Consider the following 16,277-nt stretch of genomic DNA (forward strand, 5'->3'; position numbering starts at 1 on the left):
GAGTTGCGTGTAAACATGCAATGACAGATTGGAAGAAACTGCTGTAGAACTACTTTGCTAGTATGCTTGATCTGCTGATAATTGTGAGCCGTCATGTGGAGTGCAACATAATTTTTAACAGATATAGATCAAGACATTTAGATGGATTTTCCCGTTTTGTGACTGTGAATGTAACTCTTGCAGTTAATCGTTCTTATAATAACACTTCGGCCGGCTGCGGTGGTCTCGCGGTTCTAGGCGCGCAGTCCGGAACCGCGGGACTGCTACAGTCGCAGGTTCGAATCCTGCCTCGGGCATGGATGTGTGTGATGTCCTTAGGTTAGTTAGGTTTAACTAGTTCTAAGTTCTAGGGGACTGATGACCTAAGATGTTAAGTCCCATAGTGCTCAGAGCCATTTGAACCATTTTTTATAATAACACTTCACAGTGTTATTTAGAAACACCTGCACATTTTTTAGTACGAAGCAAACTTGGCATTTGTTAAATTATTGTAGCTATAACATCCAGAACCTTTATACTGCCAAGTGCAAACATTCTTCCCTGGAGTTACAGTGCTTGTTCCCTGTCAAGTAGCTCCATCTTATGTTGTGAGGAAAACAGCAGGTCTTTATGCAGTTCTTATAGGTGTGTGGCCAGCAGACCAGTCAGTACTGTTTGGATGATTTTACTTCAGAATAAGAACCTAAGTACTCTAGTGTGGTGTTAAATCATTGTCAAGTGAACATTGTGAGTTCTGACACGTGTTCAGTGCTGCTACCAAAGCCATGAAACACTCTTCACTGATGTCCCATTCATGAACTCTTAGAGGTTATTATGCATTCTGTGGAATGACTGAAAAAATTCCAATGCCCCAATCAGAACACCTGATGCCATTTTGTTTTCAGGGGTTACAAATGACTGCATAAGCTTGGGAACAGTTTTCTGTTATTCCTCAAATTGTAGGTTGTGTGAGATAAAGGTTTTTGATGAAAAAATGAACAGTGTCCTTGTTGGTGGATTATATAATTAATTAATGAACATTTTAAATACAGTGTCGCATAGAGCTCTTTCTTTGCCACTTCTACAAATACATGCATCTCTCTGTTATTTGTTAACAAATAAAAAATTGCTTCCTGACAATTTGCTTGATCAGGAAATGTATATTTGGTATTCTATAAATATTTTTGGAGCATTTTGTCCCATCTGATGGAGGATAGTTCTTTGCGATTACCAGCCACTTCTGTTGACAAAACTAAAGATAATCGATAGAACAGTCATCAGCCCAAGACTGCAAAATAGGCAAAACATCGAGAAATGACAGTGAAAGTCTTGACAATTACGTTGTGCTGTTTTGTTACTTGGTTTTGATATAATTGATCAGCTACTTTCTTGTATATATTTAATGATTATTTTTGTTGTTTAACTTCTTGTAGTTGACAGTGGTTTTGATGGAAATAAGTAGGCCATCATCATTTGAGTTCAGTCTGTCTTTCCTGTATACAGGGTGTCCCAGGAGGCAGGGTCAGTATTCAGGGATATGACAGGAACTACCATCCATAGCAAAAAAGTATAGTAAACATGGGCTCTAAACTGCATACCGTAAGAGCTATGAGCGCTTGTTCAGTAGGAGAGATGTTTCAAAGTAGCAAAGATGAAGAAGAGCTTGTAGCTCTTAAGGTATACCTTTTAGAATCCATGTTTACTAGGATTTTTTGCTTTGAATGATTATTCCTGTCATACCTTTGAATATTGACCACTCCTCCTGGGACACCCTGTATATTCCATCAGATCTGAGGATTCCATTAGAGTTGTATTAACATTTCTCATAACTATTTGCAAATAACCATTTTCTCCAACACAGTAACTAATCTCAGAGATAGACTTTATTTGTGTAGGGAATTATGAGGTTTGTTGCGTAAGGAGTTTACAGTGTGGTTTGTCTAACCAGTTGAAGATGTTGTTCCAGACTTTTTGTTGCAATAAATATTGTGATAACTTAGTTCACAAACTGAATTGTTTTCCAGAAATACTGGTATTAATTCACTGGTAATTTTCTCTTTTTGGGGTGTGTGAAGAAACTTTACACCAATGTTACTTTACACCACAAAGATAAAAGTTGCTCTTTCTTCTTTTTCCACAGCATTTCCTAGTTTTACAAAAATTCCTACTGATGTAACTACAAAGGCTGGGAGTACAGCCCGTTTGGAATGTGCAGCCACTGGCCTGCCTCTTCCAGAAATAGTGTGGCAGAAAGATGGTGGAAATGACTTTCCAGCAGCAAGAGAACGCCGCATGCATGTAATGCCTACAGATGATGTCTTTTTCATTGTTAATGTTAAGGCATCTGATATGGGAGTATACACTTGCACTGCCAAGAACACGGCTGGATTCATTGTCGCAAATGCTACCTTAAGTGTTTTGGGTGAGTACAAACCTTGTTTGTTAACAAATTCTTGACAGGTGTTCCAATATACATAATAAAAATGTCCTTACATTACTTTAAAGATATTTATTAATTTTACTCTTACCTAAAGGTTTCATATTTTCAGATGGGATGGGGAACTAGAGAGGGAATTATCTTAATAACTTGCTTAGGTAGCAAAAATCAGATGTACGCTGAATAACTGAACAGGGTGATGCAGTGACTCTGAACTTGCATTCAGTATGACAGCGTTCAGATCCCTGTCTGACCATCCAGGTTTAGGTTTTTCATGGTTTCCCTACATCACTTAAAGCAAATGGTGGAGTGGTTTCTTTGAAATATAAATAATTGATTTCACTCCTTGCAATCCCCAATCTAAGCTTGTCCTTTGTCTCTAATGATTTGTTGTCAATGTGATGTTAAACCCTAACCTTCCTTCCTTCCTTCCTTCCTTCCTTCGCACTGAAATAGGTTGGAAACTCACTAACAGCTTTATTGGTAGAAAATAAAATGTGATAAATGGTAATGCCCTAAAGAAAAACTTCATTTTTTCATGCTTTGAGATGTCATTTGAGAAGAACTCATAAATATAATGGGACGAATCCTTGAAGTGTTTTTCTGAAAAACTGTAACTGCCCAGTAAAAATCCACTGCAAAAGCTTGCTTTCAATTATGTACAAATATGGGCTAATGAAGTGAGGAATAATTCTGCAGAAAATTTACGTAAGGTGAAAGTGCCATTTCAGATGAGGATTTATACAATGAGGTCTGGATTCTGGAGAGACAGAGACACAAAAGCTTACACAGTGTAGTTGAGGCATTGATTGGTAGACAGGTACATAAACAAGATCAAACTTGTAGCTGTGCTTTTGGAAAATGTCTTTTTTTAGCTGTGGCTGTTTCGTCCAGTGTTTTTGTAGGTAATTGTCCAGCCACATTTTCCTGAGCTGCTATTTTAGGTATTTCTTACTTACTCTACCCATTTGAAACAGATTTGAAAGACAGGCATTGTTTGTAGTTTTAAATTATGGATGATTGTGAGTGGTTAAATGATGATCAGTGTAAATGAGTGAGAGTGGATGAGATTTTAACTGAACTTTTATCATAGGAACTTTTTAAATATTTACCTTTTAACCACATTCATCCCCTAAAAATGGAGCGAGTATGGTGAAACTGCGCTGCTGAGAGTCACAATTTAACCTCTACAGTGCCAGTTTTGTTACCTGTTCATATACGTTAAGTGGTCAGGTACCTGTAGTCCAAATGATTCGAAATCATGTTTACAATATTCATGTTACATTTTAATATATTGTACAATTATATATTATTTTATTCTAAGATTTTGACTTAATTTTTGTGTTTGTTTATAATTTAGAACCTCCATCATTTGTGAAGCCAATGGAGAGCAAGGAAATAACAGCAGGAGAACCAATTGTTATAGAGTGCATGGCATCGGGCTCACCAAAACCAAAACTGGTTTGGAAAAAAGATGGAGGAAATTTGATTACAACAGAAAGACACTTTTTTACTGCTGAAGATCAGCTGTTGGTGATTGTTAACACAATACCTTCTGATGCAGGAACCTATGAGTGCGAGATGTCCAATACTCTGGGAACCGAAAGGGGTTACTCCAAGCTGACTGTTGTTCCAGGTAAGTTTGGCAACTTCACAATAATACTTATGAAAGTATTAATGTTAAAGTACACACAAGTGGGATTTGAATCAGATGTAGATTAAATGCAGATTGTGTGCTCATTTGCATGAAGGTTATGTATGGCCAGTTGGTTCAAAGTTACAGAATACAAATTTTGGCCATTGTAGTTTATGATTATGTTTCAATTGGAGAAATCCTAAGTGTGGTTAATTCATGGATCACAGTAGCACGTTAGTTTCACGTATGTGTTTGCAAGTTCACTGCTGGTCATTGAAATTACATCACAAGGAAGGATAGGAAATAAAGAAATTTTATTTACGTTATATACACAGTATATTGGAATAAAACATGTAGGCGATTTTGTGATACACAGCTTGTGAGTTGTAGTACACAGGTCTGCCACCTCTGGTACCAACAGTAGCTCTAGCTGGCTGGGCATCAAGTGAAACAGAGCTTGGATGATAGATATGGGCACATCATTCCATGCTGCTTCAACACTACGCCAGAGTTCATCAATTGCAGGGACTTGAGAAATCTCGAAAACAGGTTGGCCAGGGCCCCCATTGAAGACACTCCGTATCGAGGTAGATTGGGACAGCATGGGCAATGTGTGATATTGTATTTTCTTGTTGCAAGGTGACATCGTGGAGACCTTCAAAATAGGGTGCAGCCACTGGTTACTGTCCAGATTACTGACGGTGTGAACTAGATGCCTTTATGATCGTGATGATGAATAGAATCACCATGTTCGCTCTCCTCATAGCCTCCATACACTGACACTTCCATTGTCTACTGTTGTCGTTATGTGCACCCCTGTCGGCACCTCTCTGCTGCCGCATCGAGAGAAGACACGAAAATGGTCACCGTACTGACAATCTGTGGTGCTTCAGACATTTTTGCACTGTTCATCTGGATGTTTATCTTGCTGCAAAGAAGCCCATTTCTGACTCGAGGTATATGAAGTAGCTGTGTGATACATCGTGGCTGAGCAAGCAATTTGTTTTTCTTCGTGGACACTATCAGCATGGGGCCATTTTATCCTCCATGACATTAAGTATGTCCCTCCTGACCTCATCGATTCCGTGATCACGTGATAGTTGTGGGATCCCGACTGTTGTGAATAGCAGTATTACAAAATGATAAACCACAGGCTCGATAGGCCACAATCCTGCCATTGTTGAATTCCAGCAGATGTTAGTAGACATTTCTTTCTTATATATTGCATGAAATGATCTTACAAACAAACAACATTTTAATGTGATTCCTCAGTGAGAAACCTGACACATAATCTTATGTAAAATACAGAATGTAAATGACATTACTTGTATCTACTTTGTGCACTGAAATGCTAATCATTTGCATAGCCAAGTATGCAGTTCCTGCCATTTTTTTTATTTTTATTTTATTTATTTTTATTTTATTTTATTTATTTATTTATTTATTTTTTTTTTTGTGCATGCTGCATTTGTAGTGTTGTGAATTGAATGGCCAGTGGTATGTTAGTAAAAAGTGTATGTTGCCTAGAAAAATGAACTGTTGTATTGTAAGTGCTTTGTAAGAATATGATAGTAGTTCTCAAATAGTTTAATCAGAATATTTTGCCTTACTGATTTATTCTGTTCTGTTCATTTGTCAGTGCTCACCCACATTACTATTGATTGTCTTCTGATTTCTCTTACTGAAATAGGTCATGTAATTAGCTATTCATAAGTAGTAAGGTTTTATTCTGTCAGATTATATTTACTAAATTTTTTTGAATGAAATATCTTTCAACTGATCTTCGGATAATTTAAATCACCTTTTTTGGCCAGAAAGGTAGAAGCGTTTTATAACAATACTGCAGAATTTAATTTTACCACTAGAACCTGTGGGATACCAAAATACTAACAATTGAAAGAGCCCTCCCTCTTCTTTTCCTTCTTTTTTTACTGTTTTTTGCCAAATTGTTTTATAATAAATGAATCACATGTTTCTCATTAGCTGTAATTTTTTGGGAATATAATGTATTTTGTGGTACAAGAACCAGAAAACTTTAGGTAATGTGATTTTTTTATTGTTTCATACAATGAATTGATATATACATCTCTTTTTAGCATCTGCTGTTGGTGTGACAGATGGTGATATAACAGGAATCATCATAATAACTGTGGTGTGTTGTGCAGTTGGGACTTCGGTGATTTGGGTTGTCATTATCTATCATACACGTAAAAGAATGGGTTTAATGGAAGCCGGAAATGATGCCTGTCCTTATCCGAGCACACTTTTGCGGTCACATCCGGACTGCAGAGGTTCTGTTCCCAATCTCTATATTGATGTAACATCAGAACAGTCAAGTGATAAAGATAGTGGCACAGGTGATTCTGCAAAGCGCAGTAGTGATGATTTCCTGTTAGAGAATGGGCACGCTGTAGCTCTAGAAGGTAAGTTGTAAACATGTACATTTTGTGACTATAAATATAAGTGTTAACAGTTACACTACATTTAATATAATACTAATGCTTCACTTGATTTAAGAAATATGTGGTTCAACAACAGACCATTATCACTTGAAATATAAAATTTACATTATCCCTGTAAATGGTAAATTCCATTTAATGGCCAAACACAACTTATATTCCCGTTCACAGCATACTGGCCAAAATGCTGAAAGGTAATATACAAATACACTCCTGGAAATGGAAAAAAGAACACATTGACACCGGTGTGTCAGACCCACCATACTTGCTCCGGACACTGCGAGAGGGCTGTACAAGCAATGATCACACGCACGGCACAGCGGACACACCAGGAACCGCGGTGTTGGCCGTCGAATGGCGCTAGCTGCGCAGCATTTGTGCACCGCCGCCGTCAGTGTCAGCCAGTTTGCCGTGGCATACGGAGCTCCATCGCAGTCTTTAACACTGGTAGCGTGCCGCGACAGCGTGGACGTGAACCGTATGTGCAGTTGACGGACTTTGAGCGAGGGCGTATAGTGGGCATGCGGGAGGCCGGGTGGACGTACCGCCGAATTGCTCAACACGTGGGGCGTGAGGTCTCCACAGTACATCAATGTTGTCGCCGGTGGTCGGCGGAAGGTGCACGTGCCCGTCGACCTGGGACCGGACCGCAGCGACGCACGGATGCACGCCAAGACCGTAGGATCCTACGCAGTGCCGTAGGGGACCGCACCGCCACTTCCCAGCAAATTAGGGACACTGTTGCTCCTGGGGTATCGGCGAGGACCATTCGCAACCGTCTCCATGAAGCTGGGCTACGGTCCCGCACACCGTTAGGCCGTCTTCCGCTCACGCCCCAACATCGTGCAGCCCGCCTCCAGTGGTGTCGCGACAGGCGTGAATGGAGGGACGAATGGAGACGTGTCGTCTTCAGCGATGAGAGTCGCTTCTGCCTTGGTGCCAATGATGGTCGTATGCGTGTTTGGCGCCGTGCAGGTGAGCGCCACAATCAGGACTGCATACGACCGGGGCACACAGGGCCAACACCCGGCATCATGGTGTGGGGAGCGATCTCCTACACTGGCCGTACACCACTGGTGATCGTCGAGGGGACACTGAATAGTGTACGGTACATCCAAACCGTCATCGAACCCATCGTTCTACCATTCCTCGACCGGCAAGGGAACTTGCTGTTCCAACAGGACAATGCACGTCCACATGTATCCCGTGCCACCCAACGTGCTCTAGAAGGTGTAAGTCAACTACCCTGGCCAGCAAGATCTCCGGATCTGTCCCCCATTGAGCATGTTTGGGACTGGATGAAGCGTCGTCTCACGCGGTCTGCACGTCCAGCACGAACGCTGGTCCAACTGAGGCGCCAGGTGGAAATGGCATGGCAAGCCGTTCCACAGGACTACATCCAGCATCTCTACGATCGTCTCCATGGGAGAATAGCAGCCTGCATTGCTGCGAAAGGTGGATATACACTGTACTAGTGCCGACATTGTGCATGCTCTGTTGCCTGTGTCTATGTGCCTGTGGTTCTGTCAGTGTGATCATGTGATGTATCTGACCCCAGGAATGTGTCAATAAAGTTTCCCCTTCCTGGGAGAATGAATTCACGGTGTTCTTATTTCAATTTCCAGGAGTGTATATTACTAATTGGACCATTCATATAATATGGTAATACATGGTAATCGATAGTTTGAATAAAGAAGATAGACATGTGAAGTTGTGAAGTTTGGATTTCATGTTTGTGGATCATAGAAACTGGCACATAATTACTGCAGTTAAGTATGCAGTATCTTGATAGGAAAGTTCATCACAGCTCCTCTTATAGTCTGTGGCTCAACCCTTTAGACTTAAGACATACACATTAATACTCAAGAACCAAACAGAAAATCTTTGACTGTACTGATCATTCTCAGGTGCACGGTTCTGTAATATTAGATCTCCAATAAATGTAAGAGATTAAGTGGTTTGCACAAGACATAATGAAGCTGCTCAGTGATGAACTAGTGAAAACAGCTACTTCAAGAAGAACCTTCATCTGTAGGATTGTCCGGTAATACTTTAAAATCTTGATTTATCATGCTAAAATATGGTCATTTTCCTTGAAATTCTGTGAGGCAATGGAAGTGTTAAGTATAACCATACAAAAAGACTTGTGAAAGACGAATTGGGAGAATTTCGGCACAGATGGCATGATCAGCGTACATTCCATTTATAGCAAATATGCATTAATTGTCCTACAAAGCACCTAGTGCAGAGCCAGACATTTTTACTGGCTCTAGAAGAGGAAAGGATTCTGTAGTTAATAGGAAATAGCATGACTTTGAGACATAGAAAATGAGTAAGTCAAAATAGCTTCCAACATTTGCCATGTAATTTGCATCACTTATGAAAAATCTGGTTGTAAAGACAGATATTTCCACATAAAAGCAAGCTACAAAGACAGTATAAAACTCTGCATATATGAGTTCTAGCGTAAACTTTGTACTAAACGCCAGTTGTTGGTCAATTAAAAAACTGTACATCTACAAAATATAGCAGTTTTACAAAATGTAAATTCAGGGCTCGACATTTCCCAGTCTGTATTTTATGCTGGCTTGATGTAGCCCAGTCTTTATTTTATGCTGACTGCTCCATTACAAGGAATAACGATAACAAAAGGTTATGATGGCGGTAGCAGGGGGTTGGTAAAATGATAATAATAATAATAATGACAATGATGATCCTGTGTAGTTCAGTTTCAGAACATTAATTCTCTCTGACATTAACGATACTAAGGCTGTGTCTGCATGAAGTGAAAAGAGAAACACACAGCATTGAAACTCAATGATAGAGTGCGTTCTACACTGCACTGCAACAAAAATGATTTAGAACACACACGGAGAAACAGAAACTAATAACAAAAGATAATTCTCCACATTTCTGTCTACGGGAGACAAGGTTTAAACTTAACGACATTCATATGATCGCAGGACATAGCCTGCACTAAAATAATGATTTCGACAGGAACAGAGCCAGTTGCGGAGTGGCCATTGAATGAATGTTTTATACTGCTTCACTGCAGCTGTCCTCTGCATAATAAATATCCAAACAGTTGCTCCCACTTAATAGAAGGATTTAGCTTTTTGCTTCTGGGACTTTCATTTCAAACACTAAAAAGAAACAAATTGCCATTCTTCATGTGGGAGCTAGATACTGCATTTTCTTGCAGGTTACAACTCCTGAAAAATGAGATGTGAGAAATACTTTTAATAGAATGTTGCCGAGTGGTAACTGTTGTGGTTCATACACAGAGCCAGTTTTGGTCACACCTACTGTGACAAGGAATGAACCATACCAGTTAAGAGTATTACCATCAGTAGCTGTATGTGAAAGATACTAGAACTGTCATCTAACCTATTCTCTACAATATTGGGGGCTATTTAGTTAGTTTTACTATAGGTTCAGAAGGTATCATTCCACTCTCAACAATCTTAAACATGGGGGCAGTAAAACAGCAGTCTTTGCTACTTGGTCAACTCTCAGAAGTGTATTTTTTAATCTTGAGGTCTGTTATAACACAGTGGCAAAGTTAATGAAATTAAGACTTGTTCAGAAGGCCACAGACAATTTTTGTACCTCTAAACCATTTGGGAACTGAGCAAGAAAAGAGGAAAATGATCGCAGTACACTATATACCCTCTGAATGGTCAATGCAAGATTGCAGTTGTAGATATAAATCTACTACATGTAGTTTAATATTGTTTGACCTTTGAGGGGTGTCTTCCTATCTTCTCATAGTTCCTCCTCTCCCGACAATTTTCTAGTATTGAATCAGTGGCATTAAACCAAAGAAAATCCAGTAACAGAATGGCACCGCTGGAAATATGTTTTCAGTCTCACCATATTTGTAGTAGCCACTGACAATGTATTATCCACAATAGATAGTTGGGCCATGTTTTCCCTCTGCTATTTCATGCTCCATGAGCCCAGTTGTGCTGTGTATGGTGGTGGAGTGAATAATACACTAGACTCAAAATCAGAGACCGGCTGGATTGCTTTCCATAAATTACTTGAGGCAAATGCCAGAATGAGTCCTTTGGAAGGGAAACTGCCAATTTACTTCCACACATTTGCCAAATCTGAGCTTGTGTGTAGTCTATGATCAACTCGGTACGAGTGAATCTTTAACCCCAGACTCACTAACCCCACTCCCCCACCCCAACCTCCCTCATCAAACCTAGAAATCTTCATTCCTCAGTTGCAACAGATTGGAGGTATAAACAGACAGTATGTTTTAAAAATTATCTTTAGCAGTTTGTACTTGTGCTTTATCATCATTCTCAAAAATTTTGTCATATAAAGAATTTGTATATGGTACATTGTTCTATGTCTTAAAACAGTATAATGTGGTTAATATACCATGCTTAACAGGTTTACAGTTTCGGAGAAGGTGAGAGCTTATCAGGGCCATGGCTAGCTAGTATGTGGTCCTACCCAGAATGTTCGAGGATTTCATTCTGAAAATGAGAAACTGTACTTGCACCCTGATGTCCTTCATCACCTTCAAAATAATAAATTCGAGCATGTATGCGATGATCCCAGCAATGTTCCCATTTTTAGAAGCACTCCTGGAAGTCCACAGGCTGTTCAGGATCCGTTGATTCCACCAGGACATCTTCAGTTCAGTCAAAACATTGCCTTTTCAACATGATTTCCATTTTTGGTAGCAGGTAGAAGTTACACGGGGCTAGGTCTGGCAAGTAAGGAGGGTGGGGGGGGACCATTGTCATGTTGTTTACAGTTGGCAAGCTGTGCACAGGTGCATTGTCATGGTGCACAAACCAATCTTTGTTTCTCCACAACTCTGGTTATTTGCACTAAACATTTTCTGTCAGTCACCTCAAAACCTTGCATTAAAACTACCCATTGGCAGTCTGAACAGGTGGAACAAACTCCTTATGCATTATTCCCTGAATGTCGAAAAAAATGATCAGCATTGTCTTCATTTTGCTTCAAACTTATTGAGCTTTTTTCAGCATGGGAGAAGATGGTGTTTTCCATTGTGATGATTGGTGCTTTGTTTCAGTGTCATAACTGTAGAGCTGAGATTTATCATCTGTTACGGGTCTAGATAGGAATTTTGGACAGTTTCAGACTCTTTGTTGCAGCTAACTGCATGTCTGAATCCTGAGGTTTTGTTGGCCGATGTTGAGAAGGCAAGGAACAACCCTTGCTGCAATTCGTCTCGCATTCAGTTCATCAGCTGGAATTCGTTGACGTGTACCGTACAACACCCCAAGTCTGTTACAAACATCATGAATTGTCTGCCTTCAGTCTTTGTGAATCACATAATGCACTTTTATGATCATTTCCAATGTTGTTCATCTTGACACTTGACCAGAATGGTTGTCATCTTTCACAGATTCTCAGCCTTCCTTAAAGCATTTAAACCACTCAAATATTCTTGTGTGACTCAGTGCACTCTCACCAACTGCCTCTGTCAGTGAGCAGTGTGTTTCAGCTGCAGTTTTCTTCAACGTGAAACAGAATTTAATGCAAATCAGTTGCTCCTTCACATTATCCAGTTTACAATTCACAGAAGCATTGAAACATGCCTTGACACGCACCACTAAAACTCACAACTGCATTGCCGCCAAAGGTGATGCAACCTTATTGCCGCAGTAGCTGAGACATGTACATCGAGACATCTAGAGGCAAAATGCCACACTACTTCTGGATTGATCAGTACAATGAAATTCTTGAATATTTTCGGTAACACCTCGTAACATACTATGAAGTTTGATCTGATATTTGGATTGATGATCAAATTTTAAGCTTCTTGGGGCCACCGCATTGTAGCGTGTGCAAATACTTCTCATTGCTGAGTACCTGTTAACGAGTAATTTAATGGAATTGAGTTGGCTGTGTACCAGCCCTCAGAAAGCAGTCCATTCCAGACAAAATGTCATTTTTGATTGTGTTTTTCCTGTGTTTGTAGTAGACACTGTTTCTCTGTAGTAAAATATTACCAGCAATTAGTATTCTACTTACACCCATTACTGCCATGTTTATTCTTGCGCAATCTTTAAAAGTGATATTCGAATGTTTAGGTTACCTCTGTAAATCTGAATAGCTGCAATACGCTAAGGTGATTATAACAATCACCTCGCCCTTTTTCTTGGAATCTTGTTTGATGATACGCAAGAGAGTGATGAATATTAGGCAACTACAACTTTTATCTTTTCTGTAAAAGTCAAAATTTTCCATTCTTCTTGTGAGTGGTTAACATTCCTGCTCTAATTTAATATTTTCCCCCCTAAGTATTTCATTATTTTGTACCTAAGAATGCTACTTACATCTTCCTTAAATATTACGCAATAGTGGTGGTGGTGGTGGTGGTGGTGATAGTAGTAGTAGTAGTAGTAGTAGTAGTAACTCAGTCATTACTGAATCATTTCTAAATCTGCCCCCCCTCCCTCCCACCCTACCTCCCTCCCTGCCTGCCTCCCCCTCTCTTCCCCCCTCCCTCTCTTCCCCCCTCCCTCTCTTCCCCCCTCCCTCTCTTCCCCCCTCCCTCTCTTCCCCCCCTCCCTCTCTTGCCCCCCTCCCTCTCTTGCCCCCCTCCCTCTCTTGCCCCTCTCTCCACATGGGGAAAAAAGTGTAGGTGACTCCTGTACATAATAAAGGTAAAAGAATGGACCCACAGAATTACAGGCCAATATTCTTAACATAGATTTGTTTTGTAGAATTCTTGAACATATTCTCAGTTGAAGTATAATAAATTTCCTGGAGGTGGATAAGTCTTTGTTCGAAAATCATCACGGATTTAGAAAGCATCGCTCACGCATAACTCAGCTTGCCCTTTTCTTACATGATATCATGTGAACCATGGATATAGGGCAACTGGCAAATTCCGTGTTCCTAGATTTCTGAAAAGCATGTGACATGATGCCTCACTGCAGACTGTTAATGAATGTATGAACATACAGCGTAGATTCCCAGATATGAGAGTGTCTTTAAAACTTCTTAAGTAATAGAACCCAGGACTTTGTCCTCGACAGTGAGTGTTCATCAGAGACAAGGGTATTGTCAGGACTGCCCCTTGGAAATGTGATAAATGCTATTATTCTCTATATACATAAATGATTTGATGGGCAGGGTGAGCAGCAGTCTGCAGCTGTTTGCTGATGATGTGGTGTACCAGAAGATGTCATAATTGAGTGGCTGTAGGAGGATGCAAGATGACACAACAAAATTTCTAGTTTGTGTGATGAGTGGCAGCTTGCTCTAAATGTAGGAAAATATGTTAATCTAGAGGAGTAGGAGAAACAATCCTGTAATGTGTGAATACAGTATTAGTAATGTGCTTCTCGACCCAGTCACAGTGATTAAATATCTAGGTGTAATGTTGCAAAGTGATAGGAAATGAAATGAGTGTGCAAACACTATAGTAGGGAAGGCGAATGGTAGACTGTGATATATTGGAAGAATTTTGGGAAAGTGTGAGTCATTTGTAAAGGAGACAGCATATATAACACTAATGTGACCCCATTCTGGAGTACTGTTTGAGTGTTTGGGAGCCCAACTAGGTCGGATTAAAGGAAGACCTTAAAGCAATACAGAGGCGTGCTGCTAGATTTGTTACTAGTGGGTTCGATTGCGGAGGTGCTTTGGGAACTCAAATGGGAATCCCTGGAGGGAAGATGACCTTTTCAAGAAACACAGTTGAGCAAATTGAGAGAACTGGCATTTGAAGCTGACTGCTGAACAGTTCTACTGGTACCAACATACATTTTGCGTATGGACCAAAAAGGTAAGATAAGAGAAATTAGAGCTTGTAAGGAGGCGTATAGACAGTCGTTCTTCTCTTGCTCTATTTTTGAGTGAAACAGGAAAGGAACTGATTAGCAGTGGTGCAAGGTACCCTCCACCACACATCATACGGTGACTTGCAGAGTATGTATGTAGAGTAGATTATGTTGGAAATGGTACTTGCATAAGGCAAAGAGACCATAGACTTAGAGGCCAACTCACCATTTTCATCACTCACCCAGTTCACAGTTGCTCGATAGTGCAATGCTCATCCAATGTCTTTCACTACAACTATTCTGGTGAAAAGTTACTTTGAGATGTGTTAACTCAGCTGACAAACTGTCAGTATGGGATGACATGGGCCCTATGTACCAAAGTACGAGGTACCCCTTTACATGAGCCAGATGCTGACAACTAATGACCTGAAGATAATAAATTAGTGTGAGTTGGATTCCTATAAAAAGTATGTCCCAACATATCAGCAACCTCCCCTGGGACTAATACATCAAGGAAGAAAAAGCAACAGTTCTTTTCCACCTCCATAGTGAAACGCATATTGCTACTCTGTTGAGACCACTAGTAGCTCAGTGTGTTCGTCACATTAGGAACTCTGTGAATTTTCTATGTTGGTTTGGTCGTCTTTCTCTTCGTTAGGAACTCTGTGAATTTTCTATGTTGGTTTGGTCGTCTTTCTCTTCGCTCACATTCCTCTGCCTGAGTTGTCATGGGTAATTGCCATTGTGTTGACCTCTTCTTACTTTTTATTCAGTGACCAAGGACAGGTGCAATTGTGATGGGGAGCCCTCTGTCACCTATTATTGCTAATATGTTCATAGAAGATATCAAGGAACATGCTCTGGAGTTGGTGGCATTAACAGTTCCATGCTTTTTTAAATATACATAAACAATACATTTGTTGTTTGGCTCCCTATAGAGGTGAAAAAGGATGGCGGCCCTCCTTTCCTTTATGTGTTTATCAGGAGAAAGGTTGGTGGTGTTTGGGTCATAATGTTTATATGAAGACAACTCTCGCTTCCTCCTCCTCCTCCTCCTCCTCCCCCCCCCCCCACACCACCCACCCCCTGCCTACCACCTTCAGGATGATAGTTGCCACCATCTGGCTCAGCATGAGGGGTACTTCATACCTTGGTTCACAGGACCCACATCATCTCAGACTCTGAAATTTTGCAGCTGAGTTAGCCCACTCCAATTCACCTTTCAGCAGATGGTTATATGAAACACAGATCAGATGCGGATTGTGCTATCGACCAACTGTGAAATGGATAAGTGATGAAAACAGCAAGATGACACTTAAAATCTATAGCCTTTTTGCCATATGCAAGTAGCATTTCCAACAGGATTGGTCTTATTTTGAAGAAAAACAGTGATGTGTGTTATTTGACCTCCACCTAAAATTAGGACCCTTTCAGGTTTTGTAAAGGATTATCTTGGTTTGCGTGAGGTGGGTGTCTACTGAATCCTATGAACTTGGGCATATCATATTTTGGTCAGACCATAAGGAGGGAAGAGGACCAGTTTTCTGAGCTTAATCGTCTCACACACTTGAAACGGCAGAGCAAATCTGCTATTACAGAGCACTACCTTGGTATCAGTCATCCTATGTAGTATAACAACACAGAGGTTCTGGTGTGCACTTCAAACTATTGAGATAGTGTTGTTAATGAATCAGTTGAGATTAAATTAGCAAGTGGCCTTATAGAAACGGAGGTGTTTTCTTAAATTCTGCGAGGAATGCTGCACTCTCCCTGGCCAAACTACAAATTACTGAGTTAATGCTACTTGTTCATCTGTTGGTAATTAACATTCACAATCAGTAACTTCTGTCACTGGTCATCTTTGGTTGTGTGGTGAGGCCAGTCTTTTTTATGGTGTGTTTATTGTACTTCCACTTACGCTGTATTATGATTCTTGGTCGGCAAGGCCCCGCTTGATGAGGGTTTAAATTTCCTTGCGCAGCACT

The 16,277-nt window shown here is 40.3% G+C and overlaps 1 protein-coding gene across 1 annotated transcript in view; it reads left to right on the plus strand.

The window, feature by feature from the left end:
- The window catches only part of LOC126247974 (leucine-rich repeats and immunoglobulin-like domains protein 3), a 67,160-nt gene that overhangs the window by 45,513 nt on the left and 5,370 nt on the right, over positions 1–16,277 (plus strand). Inside the window, exons 10-12 of the mRNA XM_049948540.1 lie at positions 2,120–2,401; positions 3,777–4,052; positions 6,149–6,475. Coding sequence (XP_049804497.1) covers positions 2,120–2,401; positions 3,777–4,052; positions 6,149–6,475 — 885 coding nt within the window. The remainder of the gene's footprint in view (positions 1–2,119; positions 2,402–3,776; positions 4,053–6,148; positions 6,476–16,277) is intronic.

Source organism: Schistocerca nitens, chromosome 3 (genome assembly GCF_023898315.1).
Source record: "Schistocerca nitens isolate TAMUIC-IGC-003100 chromosome 3, iqSchNite1.1, whole genome shotgun sequence".
Taxonomy (NCBI): domain Eukaryota; kingdom Metazoa; phylum Arthropoda; class Insecta; order Orthoptera; family Acrididae; genus Schistocerca; species Schistocerca nitens.